The sequence below is a fragment of the Bos taurus genome, chromosome 17, assembly GCF_002263795.3.
Source record: "Bos taurus isolate L1 Dominette 01449 registration number 42190680 breed Hereford chromosome 17, ARS-UCD2.0, whole genome shotgun sequence".
Lineage (NCBI taxonomy): Eukaryota > Metazoa > Chordata > Mammalia > Artiodactyla > Bovidae > Bos > Bos taurus.
The window spans coordinates 42,470,760-42,494,879 of NC_037344.1; the positions used below are offsets into that span (position 1 = coordinate 42,470,760).

Genomic DNA, 24,120 nt, shown 5'->3' on the forward strand with positions numbered 1-24,120 from the left:
ATGTTCTTCTGGATGGGGAAAAATGGATGAAATTTTCACCTTTTCAAAATATCAAGGGAAAATATTTTAAAGACAACTTGGAGGTAAATTATGGTCTGTTTTGGAGGAAATAGATCTTTGATGTTTATTTTTCCATTTGGGACAGTGCTAACACATAAATCCCAAGAGTATATTCATATTATACTGCCTATTATTCATCTTTTATATTGTGTCTTCCTATTATTCATCTTTTATATTGTGTCTTCCTATTATTCATGTGGCCCCAAATAGTATGTTAAACCTGCATGGATTCTTCGTCTTTCTATATCTTTATCCTATGTAATTAAGGAAAATACAATAGGAAATATTGGTAATTTTTGGTTTTCAGAGCCTTGGTAATGTTAGAGCTTAAACATTTAAAATTCTTATTAATTATCCCCAGTTATACCCCCCGCCACCCTCTCTAGCAGCACATAGCTTTCACACATCAGGAAGCAATCCCTTTTTGATGGCTCAACTTTAGTCTTTACAAAACATGTTTTAAAAACTTTAATTTTTACAAAACCAAACCAAGGTCTGCCTCCTAACTTCATTTCAGTATGGCTTCATTTGTTTTTATTTTTTCTGCTAAATAAGAGAATGGCACAAAATAAATATCTACTTAATAAATGAAATGATTTTTCTTATATATGAAGACACCAGCAGAACCCACATTTGCTGGGTAATCTGAATATGTCATATCATAAACTGCACTCATGTGACAGGGCTGCCCAGCTCTTCCCTGGTATTGTGTGGGCAGTTGACTAAATAGGAAAAAAGCACTGAATTCCAGAATAGAAGGTCCCTGTTTCTACCCCAGGTGTATTATTAACTTGCTGTAACTATCATCAGTACACTTAGCCTACAAAAATGCAAACTAGGATTGATTTTTCCTAATGGTTTTATTCTCTGACAATTATTAGATGACAGTTTTTAGAAGATAACATCCCAAACTGGCAGTCTGGAAAATAAGTAGGACTGCTTGCTCTCATATTCCACATGCATCTAGAGACCCTTGTGCCAGAAACACCCTCCATTTCTGTTTCAGGAGGAACCCCAGTCCCACTCTGCCCAGGGGATGGCTTTGTTGCTACTCTGAGAACTGGGAATTTAGTTGAGAAAAAACCCTTCACATGGCAGTTCTATTACTGAACCAAACTTGAGTTGCTTGCCCTCCCGAGCAGTAAAGTCAGTCTTTTGACCCAGCTTGTAGTACAGGAAATACAATGTTTATTATAGGTGCCAAACAAGGAGTCCAGGTAGTTATCGTTTAAAAGGATTGAACACCCGAAGGCCTTCAGGAAAAGGTTTTTAAAGACGGGGTAAGGGAAATGGTTTCAGCTCATGAACTTTCTTCAGATTGGTTGGTGGTAAGGTCATCAGAAGTCAGCATCATTAACCTTCTGGTTCCAACTGGTCTAGAGTCTATATGCTTGTGCTTATGGGGAGCATATTGTTAAGTTCTTTTACCTGGTGTCTGGAAAACAGCTCAAAGGATATGGCTCAGGATACTATCTATAGCCCTTGAGGAAGAACTCTAAAGGTCCTTGACTTTGATTAATGACTGAACTATTATTATTTTGTTTTACTTGACTGTTTACTTTCTGCATTTTCTCACTTCTCCTATTAAATTTATTCTTTGAATAGTTTTTCTACAGACAAAAGACAAAATGAGGACATGGAGTGGGGGAGTGGCCCACAGGGTCTCGTTCTAAAACATGTTAAAGTCAAAATGCCTCAATGGTAGGCTGATATTAGAATTGATTGGTATAATGTAAAAGGATGTGATTAAAGTAGGAGATAAACTGGAGTGACTCTTTCCCCACCTAAAATTATTCAATTTTGAACTTTCTAAAGCAGGTACTTACTAAGGAAAGTGTATTCGGGGACATGATTTAGCCAACAAGTCTTGGGTTTATGACCCAACTTGTGAAGAGCTATAAAAGCCAGAGGAGTCTTGTGAGCTTTTCTAAACAAGCTTATCAGATGCTGAGTCCATGTCAGGCTTTGGGGCTGCTGAATCAGTCCTCAGATCAAGAGGATCCTCCTCCATCCTATACTTGTAAATTTATTTTCAAATACCATTAGTTTCAGAGTTATCTAGAAAGTTGCCACAGAGTGTGCAATATCTGTTTTAAAGTCTCAGGTAAAATTCTTCTGTGGGGAAAGGCCATGGGCAGAGCTTCTGCACTAGTACTCTTCAGAAGGGCATTGATTCATTCTCTCCAGCCTGCAAGTGGGGTTGATTGTGTGCACTACCTGTATGTCCACACTTACACAACTGTGCGTGTTTATCTAGTTGTAAGATCATGGAGTACATTTCCCACAAATATCTCTAATGTGTATGTGCACAGATATAATTATATGATTACCAATTCCACATTTCTCACAGATATAGCCAACCTAATCCTGTCTTAATTTTTTCAATGTTTTGTTGGAATTATAAAATTTTCTTTGATACTATTTTTTTTTTAGCAATCAAATTAGCCTACAAAAAAAGATTATTTGTTTGGTGTAATTCATAGTTCTTGAGCCCTAATTTTTTCTCAGCCTTATACTTTGTGTGTTCTGAGGCTAGTCAATTTAGTATTACTTCTAAATAAATGAACTTTTTCAAAACATAATATAACATTTCTAAAATCATTGTTATTTAATACCATTAATCAAGATCTAGACTTATTTATTTTTTTAATTTAATTTTAATTAGAGGCGAATTACTTTACAATATTGTATTGATTTTGCCATACATCAACAGACTTATTTAAAGTGAAGGCTTTCATTCTTTTTGATGATCCTTGGTCCAGTTTTCAGTTTAAAGATTATTCTACTTCGTGGAGAAAGCAGAAGCAAAGACAGAGCTTAGAAGTTTTATTTTTTCTCTCTTTCATCCGGCTCTTTTATGCAGCTTGCCTACATATTAAGCTGAAGTGTATCTATTTGTGTCACTACAAATATAACTGAATAAGTCCCTCTTTTGACTTCCTTTAACATTTTCATTGGGTTTTCACAAACTTAAAAATATCATAAACTGTGTTTGCCAGCCATCTGTATGTCTTCTTTGGAGAAATGTCTGTTTAGTTCTTTGTGGGGAGGGAGGTGGGAGGGGGGTTCAGGATGGGGAACACGTGTACACCGATGGCAGATTCATGTTGATGTATGGCAAGACCAATACAATATTGTAAAGTAATTAGCCTCCAATTAAAACAAATAAATTTATATTAAAAAATCATAAAATATAACAATGTTATATTTTGATTAAATATTATCAAATTAGATTTTTATTGCTTTTGTATCTAAAATCAGATATTCTTTATTTGAAGCCATTTTAGCCAAAAACAAAAAATGTTTTCTTAATTTCCCTGTCTCCAAAAAACAAATTTTCAGAAAAGCAAGACAGGGGTTTCATGTATGTGTAAACCTAGATGTTCGGAGAAGGCAATGGCACCTCACTCCAGTACTCTTGCCTGGAAAATCCTATGGATGGAGGAGCCTGGTAGGATGCAGTCCATGGGGTCGCTAAGAGTTGGACACAACTGAGTGACTTCACTTTCACTTTTCACTTTCATGCATTGGAGAAGGAAATGGCAACCCACTCCAGTGTTCTTGCCTGGAGAATCTCAGGGATGGGGGAGCCTGGTGGGCTGCCGTCTAGGTGGTCGGACACGACTGAAGTGACTTAGCAGCAGCAGCAAACCTAGATGTTACAACTTTCTTGAATCGCTTTTTAGTTTCCTGTCAATCCCAGCACAACTGTAGTTCATCCTCCTGCATGTGTGCAACTTTAAAGATATTTCTGTTAGAGAACTGTTATTACTTTGTGTTTGTTTCTCCCAAATTGAGAATTAAGAATAAAGATCCCATTACAATGCAAGGCTCAAGTGCAGGGAATCCAAGGCTGTGTGACTTGGAGCTAATTGCTTAATCCCTGGCCCCTCAATTTCCTCATCTGTGATGTGAGCTGTAAGCCTTCACGCTTCATTATGAGGACTCAAGGAGCTGATGCTTACAAATACCTAGAATGAGGTCTGGCACATTTCAAGCCCTCCATATATACTGGTGATTGTCTCACTCAGCTTTTTCTGGTGACTCAGAGTGTAGAGAATCCGCCTGCAATGCAGGCGAGCCAAGTTTAATCCCTGGGTCAGGAAGATCTCCTGGAGAAGGGAATGGCTACTTACTCCAGTATTCTTGCCTGGAAAACCCATGGACAGTGGAGCTTGGTGGGCTACAGTCTGTGGGTTTGCGAAGAGTTGGACGCGACTGAGTGACTAACACTTTCACTCAGCTTTATTTCTCTACCCTCCACCTTGTCCAGCCTTATTCTTTGATTATGGCAAATAATCAATAAAGATTTAATGAATTTTGCCCATAGATACGATATTTTCTTTCTGGCAAAAACATTCGTAAGATATTCTGACAAACATATCGCTCCTTTCCCCTGTTCTTAGTCACCCTAATCGGCGTTCATCTTGTTTATATCTTTATACTTCTAGTTTCATTTTTCATAATACATAGTCTTTTCTTGTGTAGATCTGTGTGTTTTTTTTGGGGGGGAATAATCATATCACTCAATTGCCTTACTCTAGTAACGTGTCCCATCACCCAAGGCTCTGTGCCACCCAGAATTTGGGACAGTAGTACACGTACAATGTTCCTTGATGGGTCTTTCTGGCCTGATCTGTTCTCTCCAGAGTCTCTAGTTTTAGCATTCCCTTGCATTATTTCTTCACACAGTCAAAATTGTAGTTTGAGTCTCTTCCTCAACACCTTTGTGAGATATGCTTCTACTTCTTTTCTTTCCTGTATCATAAGCCCTGTGCTAAAGACCAGTAACCCTTTTTAACATTATCTGAGACCAGCTAGTCATTTTCCAGGTCTCTCTGTGTCTTCCAAAGTCCAAGCTGTCAAAGGGAATTAAGAGGGAAAACACTAATTAAACCTGCACCACATTCAAGACCTGAACACCCTTGGAACATTATGAGATTCTTTTGCTTTCGTAAATATCCACAGGCATGGGTGGATGAAGATGGGGTGGAGAGGGGACAATTATGTGGTGACTGCATCTTGGGTAAGCTCTGCAGAGGGAGGAAGGGTTGTTGGGTTGTAGCCTGGTGTAACATAGACTGGCAGAACTGTATATGGGGGTCTTACTAACCCTTACCAGTCATGGTCATTCTTCCCCCTGCCAACTGGGATCATATATATAAGTGGACACAGGAATTAAAGACACTGCCAATGTTGCAATGTATCAATCCACCTGACCTGATCCAGAAGCCATTTGTTGAGAGTGATGATAAGGCATAGTGCCAGCATCTTACAAGTAGTTGGTTTTGATGCCACCTTATATTGATCAAAAGCGGGAGATCAATACCAACACATATACTGTATTAATCTCACTGGATTAAGTTTCACATGAAAATAATAGTCTGAATAATTTTCACTCTAGAATTGTAAATGTCATAGAAAATCTACTTTAAAAGTTTACTCTTTTTCATGGCTATCATAAGCCTTTGCAGTTTATCTCTCTGGGAAGAAAGTTACTAAATAAGTAGAGTATATGACTAGTAATATTCTGGGTCTTGGTGAAATTATTATCTATCATTGTAATCATTCCCATTTGGCAAAAGTACAGATGGTGACTGTGTCACTCATTCTCTCTAAGCTTCTGTTCACTCATGTGTAAACTAGGGCTAATAATTATAAATTACTTCATAGAATTCTAGTGAGTTAAAGTATGTGAAAACTATTAGATCACCTGATACCCAGTAAGCATTCAAAAATTGTCAGCTAATTAACCTTTGATATGACCAGATACTACAAAGGGAGGATGATTCTTTGTTTTTCATTTTTAAATATTTAAGCAAAACAGTCATAAAACCAGTTGTGTTGTTGTTTAGTTACTACGTCATGTCCAACTCTTTGCAACCCCATGAACTATAACCTGCCAAGCTCCTCTGTCCATGGGATTATCCAGGCAAGAATACTGGAGAGGGTTGCCATTTCCTTCTTCAGGGGGTCTTCCCAGACCCGAGTCTCCTGCATTAACAGGTAGGTTCTTTACCACTGAGCAACCTGGGAAGCCTCTGTAAAACCCGATTTGTGCCATTTTGGATTAATGAATATTTCCAGAATGGTGTCTTTCAGAAGTTGCTCTGCAAAGTTATCTGTGTCAGAGTCAGAGAGCAAACTGCACAACTTCACATTATTTTGTGCTCTTTTCATAAGCCAAAGCCACATAATTTCTAAAACTTTGTGTGATTTCTGTTATAAGACCTAAAATGTAATATACGTTGAGTAGTTAGTTCTTATCAAATATGTCAGAGAATCACATACAGAATACATAGCTGTATCCTTTCATCACAGTCTGAAAAGGGTGTGTTTAGTATCAGTGTCTGTTTTGCTGTATTTCTGGTTAAAAATCTCAACCATCCAAATTGCAAATAACTTCATTTAATAGAGGCATTCTTGTTATTCTTGCCAACTGTACACGACACAGTAGGACCCAGCTGCAGAAAGTTAACTGTGATGGAGCTGTTGTCGACGAAGTACATCTAATCCATCTCATCAAGTTTACAGAGGACTTGACGTGTAGCCAAGCACGTTAATGAGCAGCATAATTGAGCAGACTCAGCTGCAGACAGGTCGGGTTTCTTTTCACAGCATCGCAGTACTTGCCTGCCATGCTCCAAGGATAAATATTTGCTAGGCATGTGAATAAATGAATGAAAGAAAACAACAAACAGAAAAACAAATTGTTCAGTAGTGGTTTCCAAAACACCTAAAGAAGGTGAAATTCCCTCTGATTACAGTTAAATTCGTAAGGGAAAGAGGGCATAATGAATCTTTCAATTTAAGGACTATTTTTTTTTAATTTATTTTACTGAAGTATAGTTGATTTCCAATGTTGTGTTAATTTCTGCTGTATGGCAAAGTGACTCAGTTATACATATATATTATTTTTCATATTCTTTTCCATTATGGTTTATAACAAGATATTGATTATAGTTCCCTATGCAGTATAGTAGGACATTGTTGTTTATCCACGCTATATACTCTAGTTTGCATCTGCTAATCCCAAAGTCTCAATCTATTCCCTCACCTGTCCCTCTCTCCCTTGGCAACCACAAGTCTATTTATTCTGAGCAGCCTCCTTCCTAATTGTTGGTATTAAAAGGTCTTTCCTTTCATGAAAAGATGATAATCATTTGTGATTTCTTTGAAGGGTGGGGGAATATGTTCATAATGCCTTCAGGAGTAGAAATTAAAATGTGTTAAGTCATTGTTGGGCCCCGAGATTCTGTTCTGAAATCATTCCTGTCCATGAAATCACAAGTTGCAGACATGGCCTGGTTTTAAAGGTGGTTTCCATTGTTCCTTTTCAGGTCCTTCAGTTGAGACCCAAGACAGGCGTCCGGGGGCTGCATAAGTCACTCACAGACGTGGCCCTCGAGCACCATGAAGAGTGTGACTGCGTGTGCAGGGGGAACCCTGGGGGATAATGCCTCGCGGTGGCTCAGGGCTGCCTCTGCGACGGAACTTGTGCCTTATCTCCATCCACAGTCCCGGCTGTTGGCTCCAGGGCCCCTTCATCTTCAGGATTTACAGCGTGTTCTGAGAGAGGAGACACCGGGCAGAATTAGGGGTTGTGCAACGGCTGTTTGGAGATGAGGCCCCACGACAAGAGGAACGTCCTCGCCGGGAAAAGGAATGAACCTTGTAGATTTCTAGTTAGTTGCAAAGTCCCTATGAGCGCCCTCGGCTGCATTGTGTCTCTTGTCTGGATGTGGCCTAGGTTCATGTCAGCACAGGAAACACTGCCTGTGAGCCCCTGGTTCTGTCGCCTTGCTTAACTCTAAGCCCTGTGCTCTGGGGCTAAAATCACAGAAATCTCGGATTGTTTCTTCTAGTCACATGTATAAGAGTGTTCTAAGTTCTACCAACATGGGTTTTAAAAAGGAACTGTGTTGCCATGAATTAAACTTGTCATGCTGATAGGAGAGACTGGATATTCCATATTTCTTAATCAGATTTCTACCATTTAGAAGAAGAGACCTCCATGCATGGTTTGGAACAGACAAACCTGAGAAGAAGAGTGGCCTTATCTTCACTTTATAAGTTGGTTTATTTGTTTTATTGTGTACATTTTTTATAGTCTCCTTTTGACATTATAACTGTTTGCTTTTCTAATCTTGTTAAATATATCTATTTTTACCAAAGGTATTTAATATTCTTTTTTATGACATCCTAGATCAACTATTTTTAGCTTGGTAAAATTTTCTAAACAGAATTGTTATAGCCAGAGGGACAAAGATGATATAAAATATTGTTGCTCTGACAAAAATACATGTATTTCCTTCTTGTATGGTGCTAGAGCTTAGATCAATCTGCTTTTTCAAATATTAATTGGGAAATGGATAGAATTTGGTAAGTTGCAAAGACTCTTGGAAAATAAATAATCATGTCTTCAACTCCTCTTACTGGGATGCAAGTAAAAAAGCAGAATACCCCCAGAGGCATCCAGGTCCAGGCGTTACTAACCTCTAACCCTTTTTTAGGGAAATGTGAGCCCAGCTCAGAAGATCATAAAGCACCTTGAGAATAAGAGACTTGACAACCTCCTGACAAAGCATGCTCGGCTGTCCTATAGGAACACATCCTATTTATTGTGATGTTCTGGTTAGATTATCTTTAAACTCTGTTCCATACACTTGTATAAATACATGAATATTTTTATGTACAGAAGTATATCCTTTAATCAATTCACTTATTGTACTCTTTGGCAATTTGAAAAGAAAATCAGTCAAATCCTTCGCTTGTACAATGCTGAATCTTGTGCCTAGGTTATGTGGTGACTATTGGAATTAAAAATGTATTGAATCACCAAATAAAAGAATGCAGCTATTTTGGGGAGAAACTGAGTGTGTGTTTGCAAGATTTGTGTCACCATTACTTTTATTTTGCAAAAGGAGAAATCAGTTCAAAAGACAGGCAAAAAAGTGAGCATTTCTGGTGAGGCTTTCCTGCTTCTGGACGCCTGTGCTTTTGAGCAGTAGTTTTCTTTTTTTCAGTTATCTTGATACTGATTAGTGGTAAATTAAGTTGCAAGTGACTTGGAGTTGTGTGTGATTAATGAAATGCTTGATGACAGATTAGATGGCGGTATGAAATGGGGGAGTATAACTTCCTACTCCTGTCTTTGCATTTTCAGTGGCTGATACTAGAAGGGGTGAGCCCAGACCCCTCTAGCACATGGATCCACATACCTAACATGGCACACATCAAGATGTGGGCCTGTGTTTTAGAAGTAGATCTCAAGGCAGGCTGGTGTCTTCAGCAGTTGAGCCCTGCCTTTGAACTTGCCTGGGGGCCATTTAGGTCCCAGGCTCTTCCAGGCAATAGCCTTTCAAGCACTTTCCCGCCTGACAGTCCTACCCTGCGCCCACCCACGTGAAAGACAAAGTGAAAATACCTACTCGGTATTATTGACTTATTATCATAATTTTGTCCCAGCTGCCTGGAGGCTGACTAGATACAGCTTGGCTGCCGTCCTGGAAAGTCTACCACGTCTCTATCTGGCCATTTGACCACTGTTATTAGACTTAACAACACACTGTGAAATGTGATAGCTGTGACCTGTGGAACTGCATTTAATCCAACATTTCCAGCTTTTTCTTTAAATTGAAGTATAATTGATTTGCAATGTTATGTTATTTTCAGGTATACAGCAAAGTGCCTCAGTTATACATATGTATACATTCTTCTTCATATTCTTTTTCATTATAGTTTATCACAGGGTATTGAATATAATTTCCTGTGCTGTACAGTTGGACCTTGTTGTTTATCCATCCTGTATATAATAGTTTGCTACCCCTAATCCAGCCCTCTCCCTTGCCCCTCCCCTACTCCTCCTCCCCCTTGGCAATCACAAGTCTGTTCTCTGTGTCTGAGAGTCTGTTTCTGTTTTGTATGCTAGCACTGTCTGTGGAGCACTGTTCCTGTGCTCATCTATTGCAGTAATGTCCCCCCGTGTGTATTAAAATGTTAATTATATTTTGTAATCTGCTTCAGAAAGCATTTGCCTAGCCACTTACACTAAATGCAATGTCTTTGTAACTTCTAAGCCATTATAGTAATTTTATTTAGTATAAATCTATACAAAATTTAGAAGGAAGTGGCAACCCTCTCCAGTATTCTTGCTTGGAGAATCCCAGGGACACAGGAGCCTGGTGGACTGTAGTCTATGGGGTCACACAGAGTCAGACACGACTGAAGCGACTTAGCAGCAGCAGCATACACAATTTAAGAAAAAGACTTAGTAGTTTCATAGGAAGGATAGCTATTAAGATTAATAACTTTATTGTTTTAGAAATACATATGTACTCCCAGCTACCATTTTAAAGAAACAGGAAAGCTGATCTTAATATTCATGGAAATGCAAAGGACCCAAAATAGCTAAGAAATCTTGAAAAAGAGCTACAAACTTGGAGTACTCACAGTTCCCAATTTCAAAACTTACTGTGAAACAATAAAAATAGTGTGGTAAGGCTAATACTTTAGACATGCAGATAACTGAGAGTCCAGAAATAAACTCTAACATTTATGGTCAATTGATCTTGACAATGCTACCAAGACAGCTCGATGGGGACAAGGTATTCTTTTCAACAAATAGTGCCAGGACCCCCTGGATATCCATATGCAAAAAAATAAATGTGAACCCTTAACTCCTACCATGTATAGATATTAAGTCAAAAATGAATCAAAGACCTAAATGTAAGAGGTAAAAGTATGAAACACTTAGAAACACATACAGGAGAAATTTCTGATGACCTTAGATTAGGTGGTTGGTCATGTCTCAGATACGCACCAAAAATACTTGTGACAAAAGAAAAATGACATTATTAAATTAAAACCTTCTGTACTTCAAAGGACACTGTTAAGAAAATGAGAAGACAAACCATATAACATGAAAAAATGTTTTCCATTCAGGTATCTGATTGTGTGCATGTTCAGTTGCTCAGTTGTGTCTGACTCTTTGTGACACCATGCACTGTAGCCTGCCAAGCTCCTCTGTCCATGGACTTCTCCAGGCCAGAATACTGGAGTGGGTTACCTTTCCCTTTTCCAGGGTGTTTTGCAAACTCAGGGATCGAATCCAGGTCTCTCACATTGCAGGCAGATGCTTTACCCTCTGAGCTACCAGGGAGGCCTATAATATCTGATTAAGATCTTATATTGATATTTAAAATATATAAAGAACTCTCATGACTCAACAATAAAAAGATAGTAGAAAAATGAACAGAGTGCTTGAACACCCATTTCTCAAAAAAAGAAGATACACAAGGGGCAAATACACACATGAAAAGATAGCCGACATTATTAGTTATTATGGAAATACAAACTAATATCATGAGCCAACTACTTTACACCCAGTGAAACAGCCAGAATCAAAGAGACAGATAGTAGTAGGTGTTGATGAGGATGTGGAGAGACTGGAACCCTATACATGGCTGGTCAGATTGTAAACTACTGTAGCAACTTTGAAAATAGTGATGCAGTTCTTCAAAACCTTAAACCCAGAGTAAATATATGAATTAGTAATTCTACCCCCAGGTATATACTCAAGAAAATGGAAAATCCCCACATACGATGGTTCATAGCAACATTTTTCATTATAGTAAAAAAAAGAAAGAAACCACCCAAATGTCCATCAACTAATAAGTAAACAAAGCACAGTGTATCTATACAATACAATGTTAGGCAATAAAAATAAAAAGTAAAGAAGTATTGATACATGCTGCAGCATGGATGAACCCTGAAAACATGGTGCTAGGTAGAAAAAGCCATTCACAAAAGACCATAAAATGTAAGACTACATTTATATGCTATGTTCGGGATTGACTAACCTATACAGAAAGAAATTTGACAAGTGTTTTGCCAGTGGCTGGTAGAAGTGGGTAAAAGGGCAGTGACTACTAAGGAGGACAGCTTTTCCCTTTGGAGTGATGAAAATACTCTGAATGAGATACTGGTGACCACTGAACTCTACACTTCAAAATGGTGAAATATTTGAATTATATCTCAATAAAGTCAATCTAAGTAATTAAGACTGCAGTCAATTTTTAAATTATGTACTGCAGTATTTAAGAAATAAAATCCCTCCCCCTCAAAAAGAACAAGGAATAAAGTAAAAAAAAAAAAAAAATCCAAAATTTTGTCACCATGTTCCCCACCATGTTTATCTATGCATGTCAATGCGTAGATGAACATACAGGTAATTAAATGGCATTTCTGGTCTCAGTTTTGTCCCCGGTAGTAGTAGCTGATGTCTACTCCCTTGGAGGTGTATGTGTCTATCAGCATGTGGTCTTTGCCGTGGCTTGCTATAACCTACAAGATGGAAGTATAATACCTGTGACAGGTGCCATATGCTGGTACAGATAGTTTGCTGTCTTTGCTGCCATCACCATGAGAAGAGTGTGCCCCAGAGAGCACAGTGGACTCCTGCTGCTGTTCTGAACCCAGTTCCTGCCATGGGGTCAAGTTCTGCAGATTCCAGACAGCCCACACACACTTGACTTAGAAATAAATAATTCTTGTTGTAAGCTGCTGAAATCTTGAGGGTATTTGTTATGCAGTGCTATTTGGCAAATGAGACCAGTAGGTATTATTTTCTTCGCAAGGAGATCGTATCATATGTGCTATATCTCCAGGAAACTTTTATACATACCTTCACTTTGCAACTTACGGACAAAAAATTAAAATTGAACAAGAAATATGTTCTTTGGAAAATGTTTCATCAATATAAGATACAATCTTTCTAAATGATCTCTCTAAAGCTGTGAAAAAAAATGTTATTAAAAACATATTAAAAGCATAGAATCCTTGGCAAAGCACTTGCTTCTATTTCAGTGAGCATCTATCATTTTTCTATTAAGAAGGGAAAGTAAGCTCTCAGATAATGTCGTCTACCTTTTCAGTAATAGTCTCATTGTTGTTTATTATTAATTTTATGGTTTAATAAATATTTAACTAATACAAAACATTGAAACATTTACTTAAAATGTTTAACATTTAGCTTTTAATGAACTCTTCTATAACTTAAGAAACTTAGGGAAATTTTCATCTGCTCTTTATGTTATCTTCTTTCCAAACTTTCTATCAGTCTCTCTCATTTCTTCATTCTTTCTTTATAAAATATTATGTTAATTGTATAATCTCCATGCCTTTAATTCTTTTGTGATTATTTACATAATGCATAGATTACATCCAGAATACTGTTTACTCAATGTGGTATGGATAAATCCTTGATTCCATTTTTAGTTTTCTAAAACTTGTTTGCCAAATAGAATTATAATTTGAGAATAAAAATTTCCTATAACCAAAAGAAATTCTAGGGGGAAAAAAGTGATCAATTTTAGTGCAGAAGTACCTGCTAGACTTAACTAGTAGATAACTGGTTCCAATGACATTTGGAGAAGGCAATGGCACCCCACTCCAGTACTCTTGCCTGGAAAATCCCATGGATGGAGGAGCCTGGTAGGCTGTAGTCCATGGGGTCATGAAGAGTCAGACATGACTGAATGACTTACCTTTCCCTTCCAATGACACCACAGAGAGATGTAAATAAAATATCATTTATATGAAATAACCTAGTTTCTGGTATAACTAAAATGTCTATTTAATAATAATAGTAAACAATAGACAAATTTTGAGGCACAATCCCCTCTACAATTTAGAGAATAAGATGTATTCCTGGTTTTCTATATTTAACCTGCACTAGAGTTGGACACGACTGAGCGACTTCACTTTCACTTTTCACTTTCATGCACTAGAGAAGGAAATGGCAACCCACTCCAGAGTTCTTGCCTGGAGAATCCCAGGGATGGCAGAGCCTGGTGGGCTGCCGTCTATGGGGTCACACAGAGTTGGACACAACTGAAGCGACTTAGCAGCAGCAGCAGCAGGAATAAAATTAATATATCCTAATGGAGATGCTATTTTTTTTTAATGATAGTATGTATGGTAGGGTTTACCTTCCAAATTTCTAGACTGGTAGTCTTAATTTCAGAATATTCAGAGATCAACAAGTACATGTCATACATATCTGGAAAAAAAATCTATTACAAGGAAAGCAGGAAGTACATGAATAATTCATTGGCCGTATTTGATATGCCTTGCTTTCTGTCTTAAAGCTGTGATCTGAAAACATGATTTGCCAGCATTTCAGCAGAAGCAGGAGGGAGGGAGCTGGTATTGCTTCCAGCTTAGCTCCTGGAATCCCTGGAGATTGAGAGGCTACTGGACTTGACCACCTTGAGAAGAAACTTACCAGAAACAAAAAGCATAAGATGAAGAGATGTATATTGACCAATTCTATGGTGAATATCTTGAGAACTCTTCTGAAACACTTGATCATTCAACCAATGAGTTTTGACTGACATCATATATCTGGGTGGTTTAATGTATGCGACTTGCTAAATCAAATTCTTCCTGTATTGCATAACGTGTATCTACTTTGACAATGCATTGTGTCATCATCATGGAATAAAGGCAAACAAACTGCTGTAACAAGACATGTGTCTTGCTGCAGTCGACTGGCATGGCAATAAATCTGAATGACTTGTTTCTAAACTGTCTTTCATCCAAATCTGCTTCAACACTTTGTAACGATTACATTTGTGGAGAGTTTTTCATCTTAATTTTTGCAGCTGGAGATTGAGTAGGGAAGTGAGAACGTGTCATGACTGACTAATTACTCAATATCACACACAGATGTATAAAAACTTTTGGAGAAAATTAGGAGGTTCATATTTGGTTTTTCTTCCTGGGAGAAGGCAACTATTGGTGCATGCATTTGTATTTCCTTTTAAAATTAGCGTGTAAATAAACAAAATCTATGTTCTTCTCTCTATAAAGTAAGCTTCATTTTCACTCTTGAAGTCTATCAAAGACTTGCCATTGTCTGAGTCTTTGCAGCCCAATGTCTGTTTCAGAAAATCTAGACCAGGGGTGCTCAGCCAAATCCTGGAATCAAAACAGGTCATGAAGCCCTGTATGTCCATCCAACTATTGCTATTTCTTTTTTTATATAACCATTTTAGTATTGAAGTATAGTTAATAACAATGTTGTATTAGTTTCAGGTGACAGCAAAGTGATTCATGTATGTTTGTGTGTGTATGTGTATACATATCTATTCTTTTTCAGATTCTTTACCATCATAGGTTATTATAGGATATTGAATACAGTCCCCTTTGCTACATAGTAGGCCCCTGTTGTTTATCCATTTTATATATAATAGTGTATATCTGCTAATCCAAAATTCCTAATTTATCTCTCCTCCTCCCATCCCCTTCAATAACCTTGTTTGTTTTCTTTGTGAGTCTATTTCTGCTTTGTAAATAAGTTTCTTTGTATCAGTTTTTTTTTTTTGATTCCATATATGCTGCTGCTGCTAAGTCGCTTCAGTCGTGTCCGACTCTGTGCGACCCCAGAGATGGCAGCCTACCAGGCTCCCCCGTCCCTGGGATTCTCCAGGCAAGAACACTGGAGTAGGTTGCCATTTCCTTCTCCAAGATTCCATATATAAATGATGTCATATGATGTTTGTCTTTCTCTGACTTACTTCACTTAGTATGATCATCTTCAGGTCAATCCATGTTGCCACAAATGGTAGTATTCCATTCCATTTTATGGCTTAGTAGTATTCCACTGTATATATGTACCACATCTTCTTTATCCATTTGCCTGTCAATGGATACTTTGGGTGCTTCCATGTCTTGGCTATTGTAAATAGTGTTGCCATTGACATTGGGGTGCATGTATCCTTTTGAATTAAGAGTTTTCTCCAGATGTATGCCCAGGAGTGGGATTGTAGGATCGTACAGTAGCTCCTTTAAGTAATTTCCATACTGTTGTCTATAGCTAATGTATCAATTCCCATGAACAGTGGAGGAGGGCTCCCTTTTCTCCACATCCTCTCCAGCATTTATAGTTTGTAGACATTTTCATGATAGCCGTTCTGACCAGTGTGAGGTGACATCTCATTGAAGACAATTGCTGTTTCTATCAGACATGGTGAAGGATGTGTAAAGTCTTCAATGTGCCCACTTACCTGGAAGTTACAGCTGATACCCTCTGGATTCAGAGATCCTGAGATGCTTTGATGAGGAATGACTTGAATCTTCTAGTCCCTTTTCCTCCTCAAGGTTCATAAGCAGCTGTCAGTTACCCCATAGAATTAAATTCATCAGTAGCCTCAATAACCACCTAAAGTTCTCACATCCAATACTTGTTCAATGAATTTTGAATAAATAAATTTAAAAGCCAACATTCAAATTACTTTAAAAGCTTTCATACTTCCAGTTGGTTTCTGAGACAATTCATAGGTATTTTATTAGGTGTAACTGAGCGACTTCACATTCACTTTTCAATTTCATGCATTGGAGAAGGAAATGGCAATCCACTCCAGTGTTCCTGCCTGGAGAATCCCAGGGATGGGGGAGCCTGGTGGGCTGGCATCTATGGGGTCACACAGAGTCGGACACGACTGAAGTGACTTAGCAGCAGCAGCAGCAACCGTGGTTAAGTACCTGGATAGAGCCCTGATATTAGTATAGATGTAAATTCCTGATATTTCTCAGAAATCAACCCTCCCCCAAATCCACTAGATTTCCTTTTTGTTTGCATAACAAATTAACTATAAAACTGGTTCCTAGAATGAAGAGCTATATGTAATTACTTCAGTTTATGATGTAAATGATCATTCAGTTAAAGATGACATTTGAAGTCAAGTCTTCAATACAATCAGATCAGATCAGTTGCTCAGTTGTGTCCAACTCTTTGCGACCCCATGAATCGCAGCACACCAGGTCTCCCTTTCCATCACCAACTCCCGGAGTTCACTCAGACTAACGTCCACTGAGTCAGTGATGCCATCCAGCCATCTCATCCTCTGTTGTCCCCTTCTCCTCTTGCCCCCAATCCCTCCCAGCATCAGAGTCTTTTCCAGTGAGTCAACTCTTTGCATGAGGTGGCCAAAGTACTGGAGTTTCAGAAATGCCAGGGTGATCCTTCAGAATGGACTGGTTGGATCTCCTTGCAGTCCAAGAAGACTCTCAAGAGTCTTCTCCAACACCACAGTTCAAAAGCATCAATTCTTCGGTGCTCAGCCTTCTTCACAGTCCAACTCTCACATCCATACATGACCACAGAAAAACCATAACCTTGACTAGACAAATCTTTGTTGGCAAAGTAATGTCTCTGCTTTTCAATATGCTATCTAGGTTGGTCATAACTTTCCTTCCAAGGAGTAAGCGTCCTTTAATTTCATGGCTGCAGTCACCATCTGCAGTGATTTTGGAGCCCCCCAAAATAAAGTCTAACACTGTTTCCACTGTTTTCCTGTCTATTTCCCATGAAGTGATGGGACCGGATGCCATGATCTTCGTTTTCTGAATGTTGAGCTTTAAGCCAACTTTTTCACTCTCCTCTTTCACCTTCATCAAGAGGCTTTTTAGTTCCTCTTCACTTTCTGCCATAAGGGTGGTGTCATCTGCATACCTGAGACTGATATTTCTCCTGGAAATCTTGATTCCAGCTTGTGTTTCTTCCAGTCCAGCGTTTCTCATGATGTGCTCTGCATAAAAGTTAAATAAACAGGGTGACAATATACAGCCTTGACGTACTCCTTTTCCTATTTGGAACCAGTCTGTTGTTCCATGTCCAGTTCTAACTGTTGCTTCCTGACCTGCATACAGGTTTCTCAAGAGGCAGATCAGGTGGTCTTGTATTCCCATCTCTTTCAGAATTGTCCACAGTTTATTGTGATCCACACAGTCAAAGGCTTTGGCATAGTCAATAAAGCAGAAATAGATGTTTTTCTGGGACTCTCTTGCTTTTTCTATGATCCAGCAGATGTTGGCAATTTGATCTCTGGTTCTTCTGCCTTTTCTGAAACCAGCTTGAACATCAGGAAGTTCATGGTTCACATATTGCTGAAGCCTGGCTTGGAGAATTTTGAGCATTACTTTACTAACGTGTGAGATGAATGCAATTGTGTGGTAGTTTGAGCATTCTTTGGCATTGCCTTTCTTTGGGATTGGAATGAAAACTGAGCTTTTCCAGTCCTGTGGCCACTGCTGAGTTTTCCAAGTTTGCTGGCATATTGAATGCAGCACTTTCACAGCATCATCTTTCAGGATTTGGAACAGCTCAACTGGAATTCTGTCACCTCCAATAGCTTTGTTCATAGTGATGCTACCTAAGGTCCACTTGACTTCACATTCCAGGATGTCTGGCTCTAGGTCAGTGACCACACCATCGTGATTATCTGGGTCATGAAGATCTTTTTTGTACAGTTCTTCTGTGTATTCTTGCCATCTTTTCTTAATATCTTCTGCTTCTGTTAGGTCCATACCATTTCTGTCCTTTATTGAGCCCATCTTTGCATGAAATGTTCCTTTGGTATCTCTGATTTTCCTGAAGAGATCTCTAGTCTTTCCTATTCTGTTGTTTTCCTCTATTTCTTTGCATTGATTGCTAAAGAAGGCTTTCTTATCTCTTCTTGCTATTCTTTGGAACTCTGCTTTCAGATGTTTATATCTTTCCTTTTCTCCTTTGCTTTTCGCTTCTCTTTTTTCACAGCTATTTGTAAGGCCTCCCCAGACAGCCATTTTGCTTTTTTGCATTTCTTTTCCATGGGGATGGTCTTGATCCCTGTCTCCTGTACAATGTCACAAACCTCATTCCATAGCTCACCAGGCACTCTATCTATCAGATCTAGGCCCTTAAATCTATTTCTCACTTCCACTGTATAATCATAAGGGATTTGATTTAGGTCATACCTGACTGGTCTAGCAGTTTTCCCTACTTTCTTCAATTTCAGTCTGAATTTGGCAATAAGGAGTTCATGGTCTGAGCCACAGTCAGTTCCTGGTCTTGTTTTTGCTGACTGTATAGAGCTTCTCCATCTTTGGCTGCAAAGAATATAATCAATTCTTCAATTTCAGTCTGAATTTGGCAATAAGGAGTTCATGGTCTGAGCCACAGTCAGCTCCTGGTCTTGTTTTTGCTGACTGTATAGAGCTTCTCCATCTTTGGCTGCAAAAAGTATAATCAATCTGATTTCGGTGTTGACCATCTGGTGATGTCCATGTATAGTCTTCTCTTGTGTTGTTGGAAGAGGGTGTTTGTTATGACCAGTGCATTTTCTTGGCAAAACTCTATTCGTCTTTGCCTTGCTTCATTCCGTATTCCAAGGCCAAATTTGCCTGTTACTCCAGGTGTTTCTTGACTTCCTACTTTTGCATTCCAGTCCCCTATAATGAAAAGGACATCTTTTTTGGGTGTTAGCTCTAAAAAGGCTTGTAGGCCTTCATAGAACCGTTCAACTTCAGCTTCTTCAGCATTACTGGTTGGGGCATAGACTTGGATTACTGTGATATTGAATGGTTTGCCTTGGAAACGAACAGAGATCATTCTGTCGTTTTTGAGATTGCATCCAAGAACTGCATTTCAGACCATAATGGAGGTGTCATCTACATATCTGAGGTTATTGATATTTCTCCCGGCAATCTTGATTCCAGCTTGTGCTTCATCCAGTCCAGTGTTTCTCTTGATGTCCTCTGCATATAAATTAAATAAGCAGGATGACAATATACAGCCTTGACACACCCCTTTTCGTATTTGGAACCAGGCTGTTGTTCCATGTCCAGCCCTACCTGTTGTTTCCTAACTTGCATATAGATTTCTCAAGAGTCAGGTCAGATGGTCTGGTATTCCCATTGCTTTTCAGAATTTACCACAGTTTACTGCAGTCCACACAGTCAAAGGCTTTGGCATAGTCAATAAAGCAGAAATAGATGTTTATCTGGAACTCTCTTGCTTTTTTGATTATCCAGTTGATGTTAGCAATTTGATCTCTGGTTCCTCTGTCTTTTCTGTAACCAGCTTGAACATCTGAAAGTTCATGGTTCACGTACTGTTGAAGCCTGGCTTGTAGAATTTTGGATATTAATTTGCTAGAGTGTGAGATGAGTGCAATTGTGTGGTAGTTTGAGCAATGGGCAGTGCCAAAGAATGCCCAAATGAAGTTTATAGTGCTCATACCAAACTTCAAATGTCACACCTTCATATTATATTCTGTGCGTGGACCACTTGTCCAAAAATTGATCCCCCCACTGCTGCAATTCACCAAAAGTGCTGAGATCTGAACATTCTTTGCCCTGGGTGTAGTGTTCCTGTTAAAGAAGCCTAGGTTTTCAATACTAGTTAATACAAAACAGCATATTGAAAAGCAGAGACATCACTTTGCTGACAAATGTCTGTATAGTCAAAGCTATGGTCTTTCCAGTAGTCAAGTATGGATGTGAGAGTTGGACCATAAAACCACAGTGCTAAAGAGTTGATACTTTTGAACTGCGGTGCTGGAGAAAACTCTTGAGAGTCCCTTGGACATCAAGATCAAATCAGTCAATCTTAAAGGGAATCAACCCTGAATATTCATTGGAAGGACTGATGCTGAAGTTGAAGCTACAATAATTTGGCCACTTGATGCAAAATGCTGACTCACTGGAAAAGACCTTGATGCTGGGAAATACAGAAGGCAGGAAGAGAAAGGGATGACAGAGGATGAGATGGTTGCACCCCTGACTCATGAACATGAGTTTGAACAAACTCATAGTGAAGGACAGGAAAATCTGATTTACTGCAGTCTATGGGGTCACAGCAGAGAAGGCAATGGCAACCCACTCCAGTACTCTCACCTGGAAAATCCCATGGACGGAGCCAGGCTGCAGTTCATGGGGTAGCTACGAGTCAGACACGACTGAGTGACTTCACTTTTACTTTTCATTTTCATGCATTGGAGAAAGAAATGGCAACCCACTCCAGTGTTCTTGCCTGGAGAATCCCAGGGGACAGGGGAGCCTGGTAGGCTGCTGTCTGTGGGGTTGCACAGAGTTGGACACAACTGAAGCGACTTAGCAGCAGCAGCAGCAGCATGGGGTCACAGTCGGACAGGACTGAAGAACAAGAACAATGACACAAGCGGGATTCATGCAGGAGTAAGATCGGCATCACCTGGACTTTGTTAGAAATGCAGAATTTGATCTGGGGCCCCAGAGTAGATCTACTGACTTGGGCCCTGTATTTTAATAAGCCCTTCAGTGATTTGCATCCCCATTAAAGTGTGATAAGCACTGACATATGAAGAAGTACTTGCTGGAGATCTGCAGGTGCGGGTGTACACTGAGCTGTGGTCAACTACAACCACTAGCTATTTTACAAGTCAGAACTCTGAAACCCTCTGCTGATGCAACCACCTTAGAAAAAAAAGAAATGTAGGTTAAGTTATTATATAGCATTTAAAAGTATATTGTATCATTAAAATGATTATGTCTGTGACACAACCAACCACTCCATTTCTTGACACACTTTCTTTTCTTGTTTCCCAGGATGCCTTTGTTCTTGGTTCTCTTCCAGGTTCTGAGCACTGCATTTCAGTCCCCTATGCTGATTTCTCAGAGAAGGCAATGGTACCCCACTCCAGTACTCTTGCCTGGAAAATCCCATGGACGGAGGAGCCTGGAAGGCTGCAGTCCATTGGGTCGCTGAGGGTCAGACATGACTGAGCGACTTCACTTTCACACATTGGAGAAGGAAATGGCAACCCACTCCAGTGTTCTTGCCTGGAGAATCCCAGGGATGGCGGAGCCTGGTGGGCTGCCGTCTATGGGGTCGTGCAGAGTCGGACACAACTGAAGTGACTTAGCAGCAGCATGCTGATTTCTGTTTACTCAACTTGGTTCTTCATGCACTTTTCCTGAATCAACCCCTGCACTTCCTGACTTCAACTGCCCATGGGTTGGTCATTTCACAATCCCCACCTCCCATCCTGCTCTTCTGAGTTCAAGCTTAGGTCAAATGAACAGTTTACCTGAACATTCTGTAGGTACCACTTGGAGGGAATTCATTTTACCCAACCTCCTTTCTCACGACTCCTCCTCTTTTTCTGTTCCCATTAGTTAGTGACTGGTATCTACCACGTTGTAACCTTGGGAGGCATCCTGAACACTTCCCTCGCTAACTCCATTAAGCCTCTATTGGCCACCTAGCCTGACCAATTTCACTGGTGAACTAGCTCATTTTGGGCCCATTCCCACTGCTCCAGCCTAGATTCCATCGTCATTCAAGCTTTACTGTCAATTTCTTAATTTATCTCCTCTTGCACATGATTTCTGTCTCCACACCACTGCTGCCCCTTTTCTAGCCCCCTTCTCACTAAACACAATGGACTTTTTATTTCTAAAAAATGCATCTAAATAAAACACAAATACATCCCTGCCTCAAAAATCTCCTCTGTCACCTGGTGCAATAAAGTTCCCACAGCTCTATGGTGACACTGGTGCAGATGGTCCACTCTGCCGGCTCTTTCATGGCTTCTGTCACCATGAATTGCTCAGCCCTGTACCTCGACAGGTGCTATTTGTTCCAAATTCAACTCCTTTATTCTTTTCATTTATAGCAAAATCCTGTTCATCCTTCCAGAATTAGTACAAGTGTCACTTCCCCTGCCGTGACTTCACAGATTTTTAATGCTTCCAAAAGTGCGTGCTTCACACCTTGCTTTATCCACCAAGAGGTTGGGTGGTTCTGCTGGGGCTCTGGGGTCAATCCATCACCACTAACATGACCTTAGGCAATTTATTAATAATCTTGATTTCCCCCTTGGCTCCCGTGTGATGCAGAGATCAGAGGACCACTGCTGGGAACTAGATTGCACAAGTGAGGTGTGGTATGACGTGGCTGCTGCAGGATGGGTGTGGAGTAATCGTTTGTCCTCTGGATACCAGTGACCCATCATGGGTGCCTTCCTCTTCCCCTAGCAGATCGGGGCCAAGCACAAGGATTCACAGGTCTCACTCAATATGTATTATTTGTGGCCAATACTGATCTCATATAAGAGGCCCTCAGTAAATGTTATGTTGAGATCCCACAATATTACATTTTACCCCAGTGCTCACTAGTAAGCTACATGAGGAAACCATTCTCAAGGCCATAGACAACACAGCTATCCTGAACACAGTCCAGTCACATGCTCCTTTTGACCTTTTTTACCCAAATACTCTCCTTTTTGCTTCTTTAAACAAAGACTTTCCATGTGCCTTTCATCTGTGTCACTGTGATCATTTTTGTCATAGTCATAAAATTGTGTTTCCCAATCCTTTACTATTTCTCTTTTTTACATTGGAGTATAATTGCTTTACAATGTTGTATTAGTTTCTTATGTTTACATATATCACTTCCCTTTTGAGCCTCCCCTGCCCCACCACAGCCCACCCCTCTCGGTCTCCACAGAGCAACAGGCTGAACTCCCTGTGTTGTAAAGCAGCTTCCATCAGCTATCTATTTTACACGTGATAGTGTATATATTTTAATGCTACTTTCTCCACTCACCTCACCCTTTCCTTCCCTTGTTGTGTCCACACATCTGTTCTCTAAGTCTATGTTTCTATTTCTGCCCTGCAAATAGTTTCATCGGCACCATTTTCTAGATTTTATGTAAATGAATTGATTTAAAACATTTGTTTTTCTCTTTTTGACTTGCATCACTCTGTATAATAGGTTCTAGGTTCATCTACCTCACTAGCTAACTCAAATCCGTTCCTTTTTATGGTCGAACAATATTCCATTGTATAATTGTTACCACATATTTTTTATCCATTCATCTGTCCATGGACATCTAGATTATTTCTTTGCCCTGGCTATTGTAAACAATGTTACAATGAATATTGGGGTACCTGTGTCTTTTTGAATTGTTGTTTTCTCAGGTTATATGCCCAGTAGTGGGATTGCTGGGTCATATGGTAGTTTTATTCCTAATCCTTTACTATTTCAATCCTTATTTTGTTAATTGGACAGATTCTGTGTATTAATATACAGGGAAATAGATGGGGAAACAGTGGAAACAGTGTCAGACTTTATTTTGGGGGGCTCCAAAATCACTGCAGATGGTGACTGCAGCCATGAAATTAAAAGATGCTTACTTCTTGGAAGTAAAGTTATGACCAACCTAGATAACATATTGAAAAGAAGAAATATTA

The 24,120-nt window shown here is 39.4% G+C and overlaps 1 protein-coding gene across 3 annotated transcripts in view; it reads left to right on the plus strand.

The window, feature by feature from the left end:
• PDGFC (platelet derived growth factor C) overlaps positions 1-8,932 on the plus strand; it is a 253,425-nt gene extending 244,493 nt beyond the window's left edge. For all 3 annotated transcript variants that reach the window (XM_024977618.2, XM_002694441.6, XM_005217687.5), the window contains one exon: positions 7,401-8,932. In XM_024977618.2, coding sequence (XP_024833386.1) covers positions 7,401-7,517 — 117 coding nt within the window. In that variant the 3' untranslated portion in view covers positions 7,518-8,932. The remainder of the gene's footprint in view (positions 1-7,400) is intronic.
• The last annotated feature ends 15,188 nt before the right edge of the window (positions 8,933-24,120 follow it).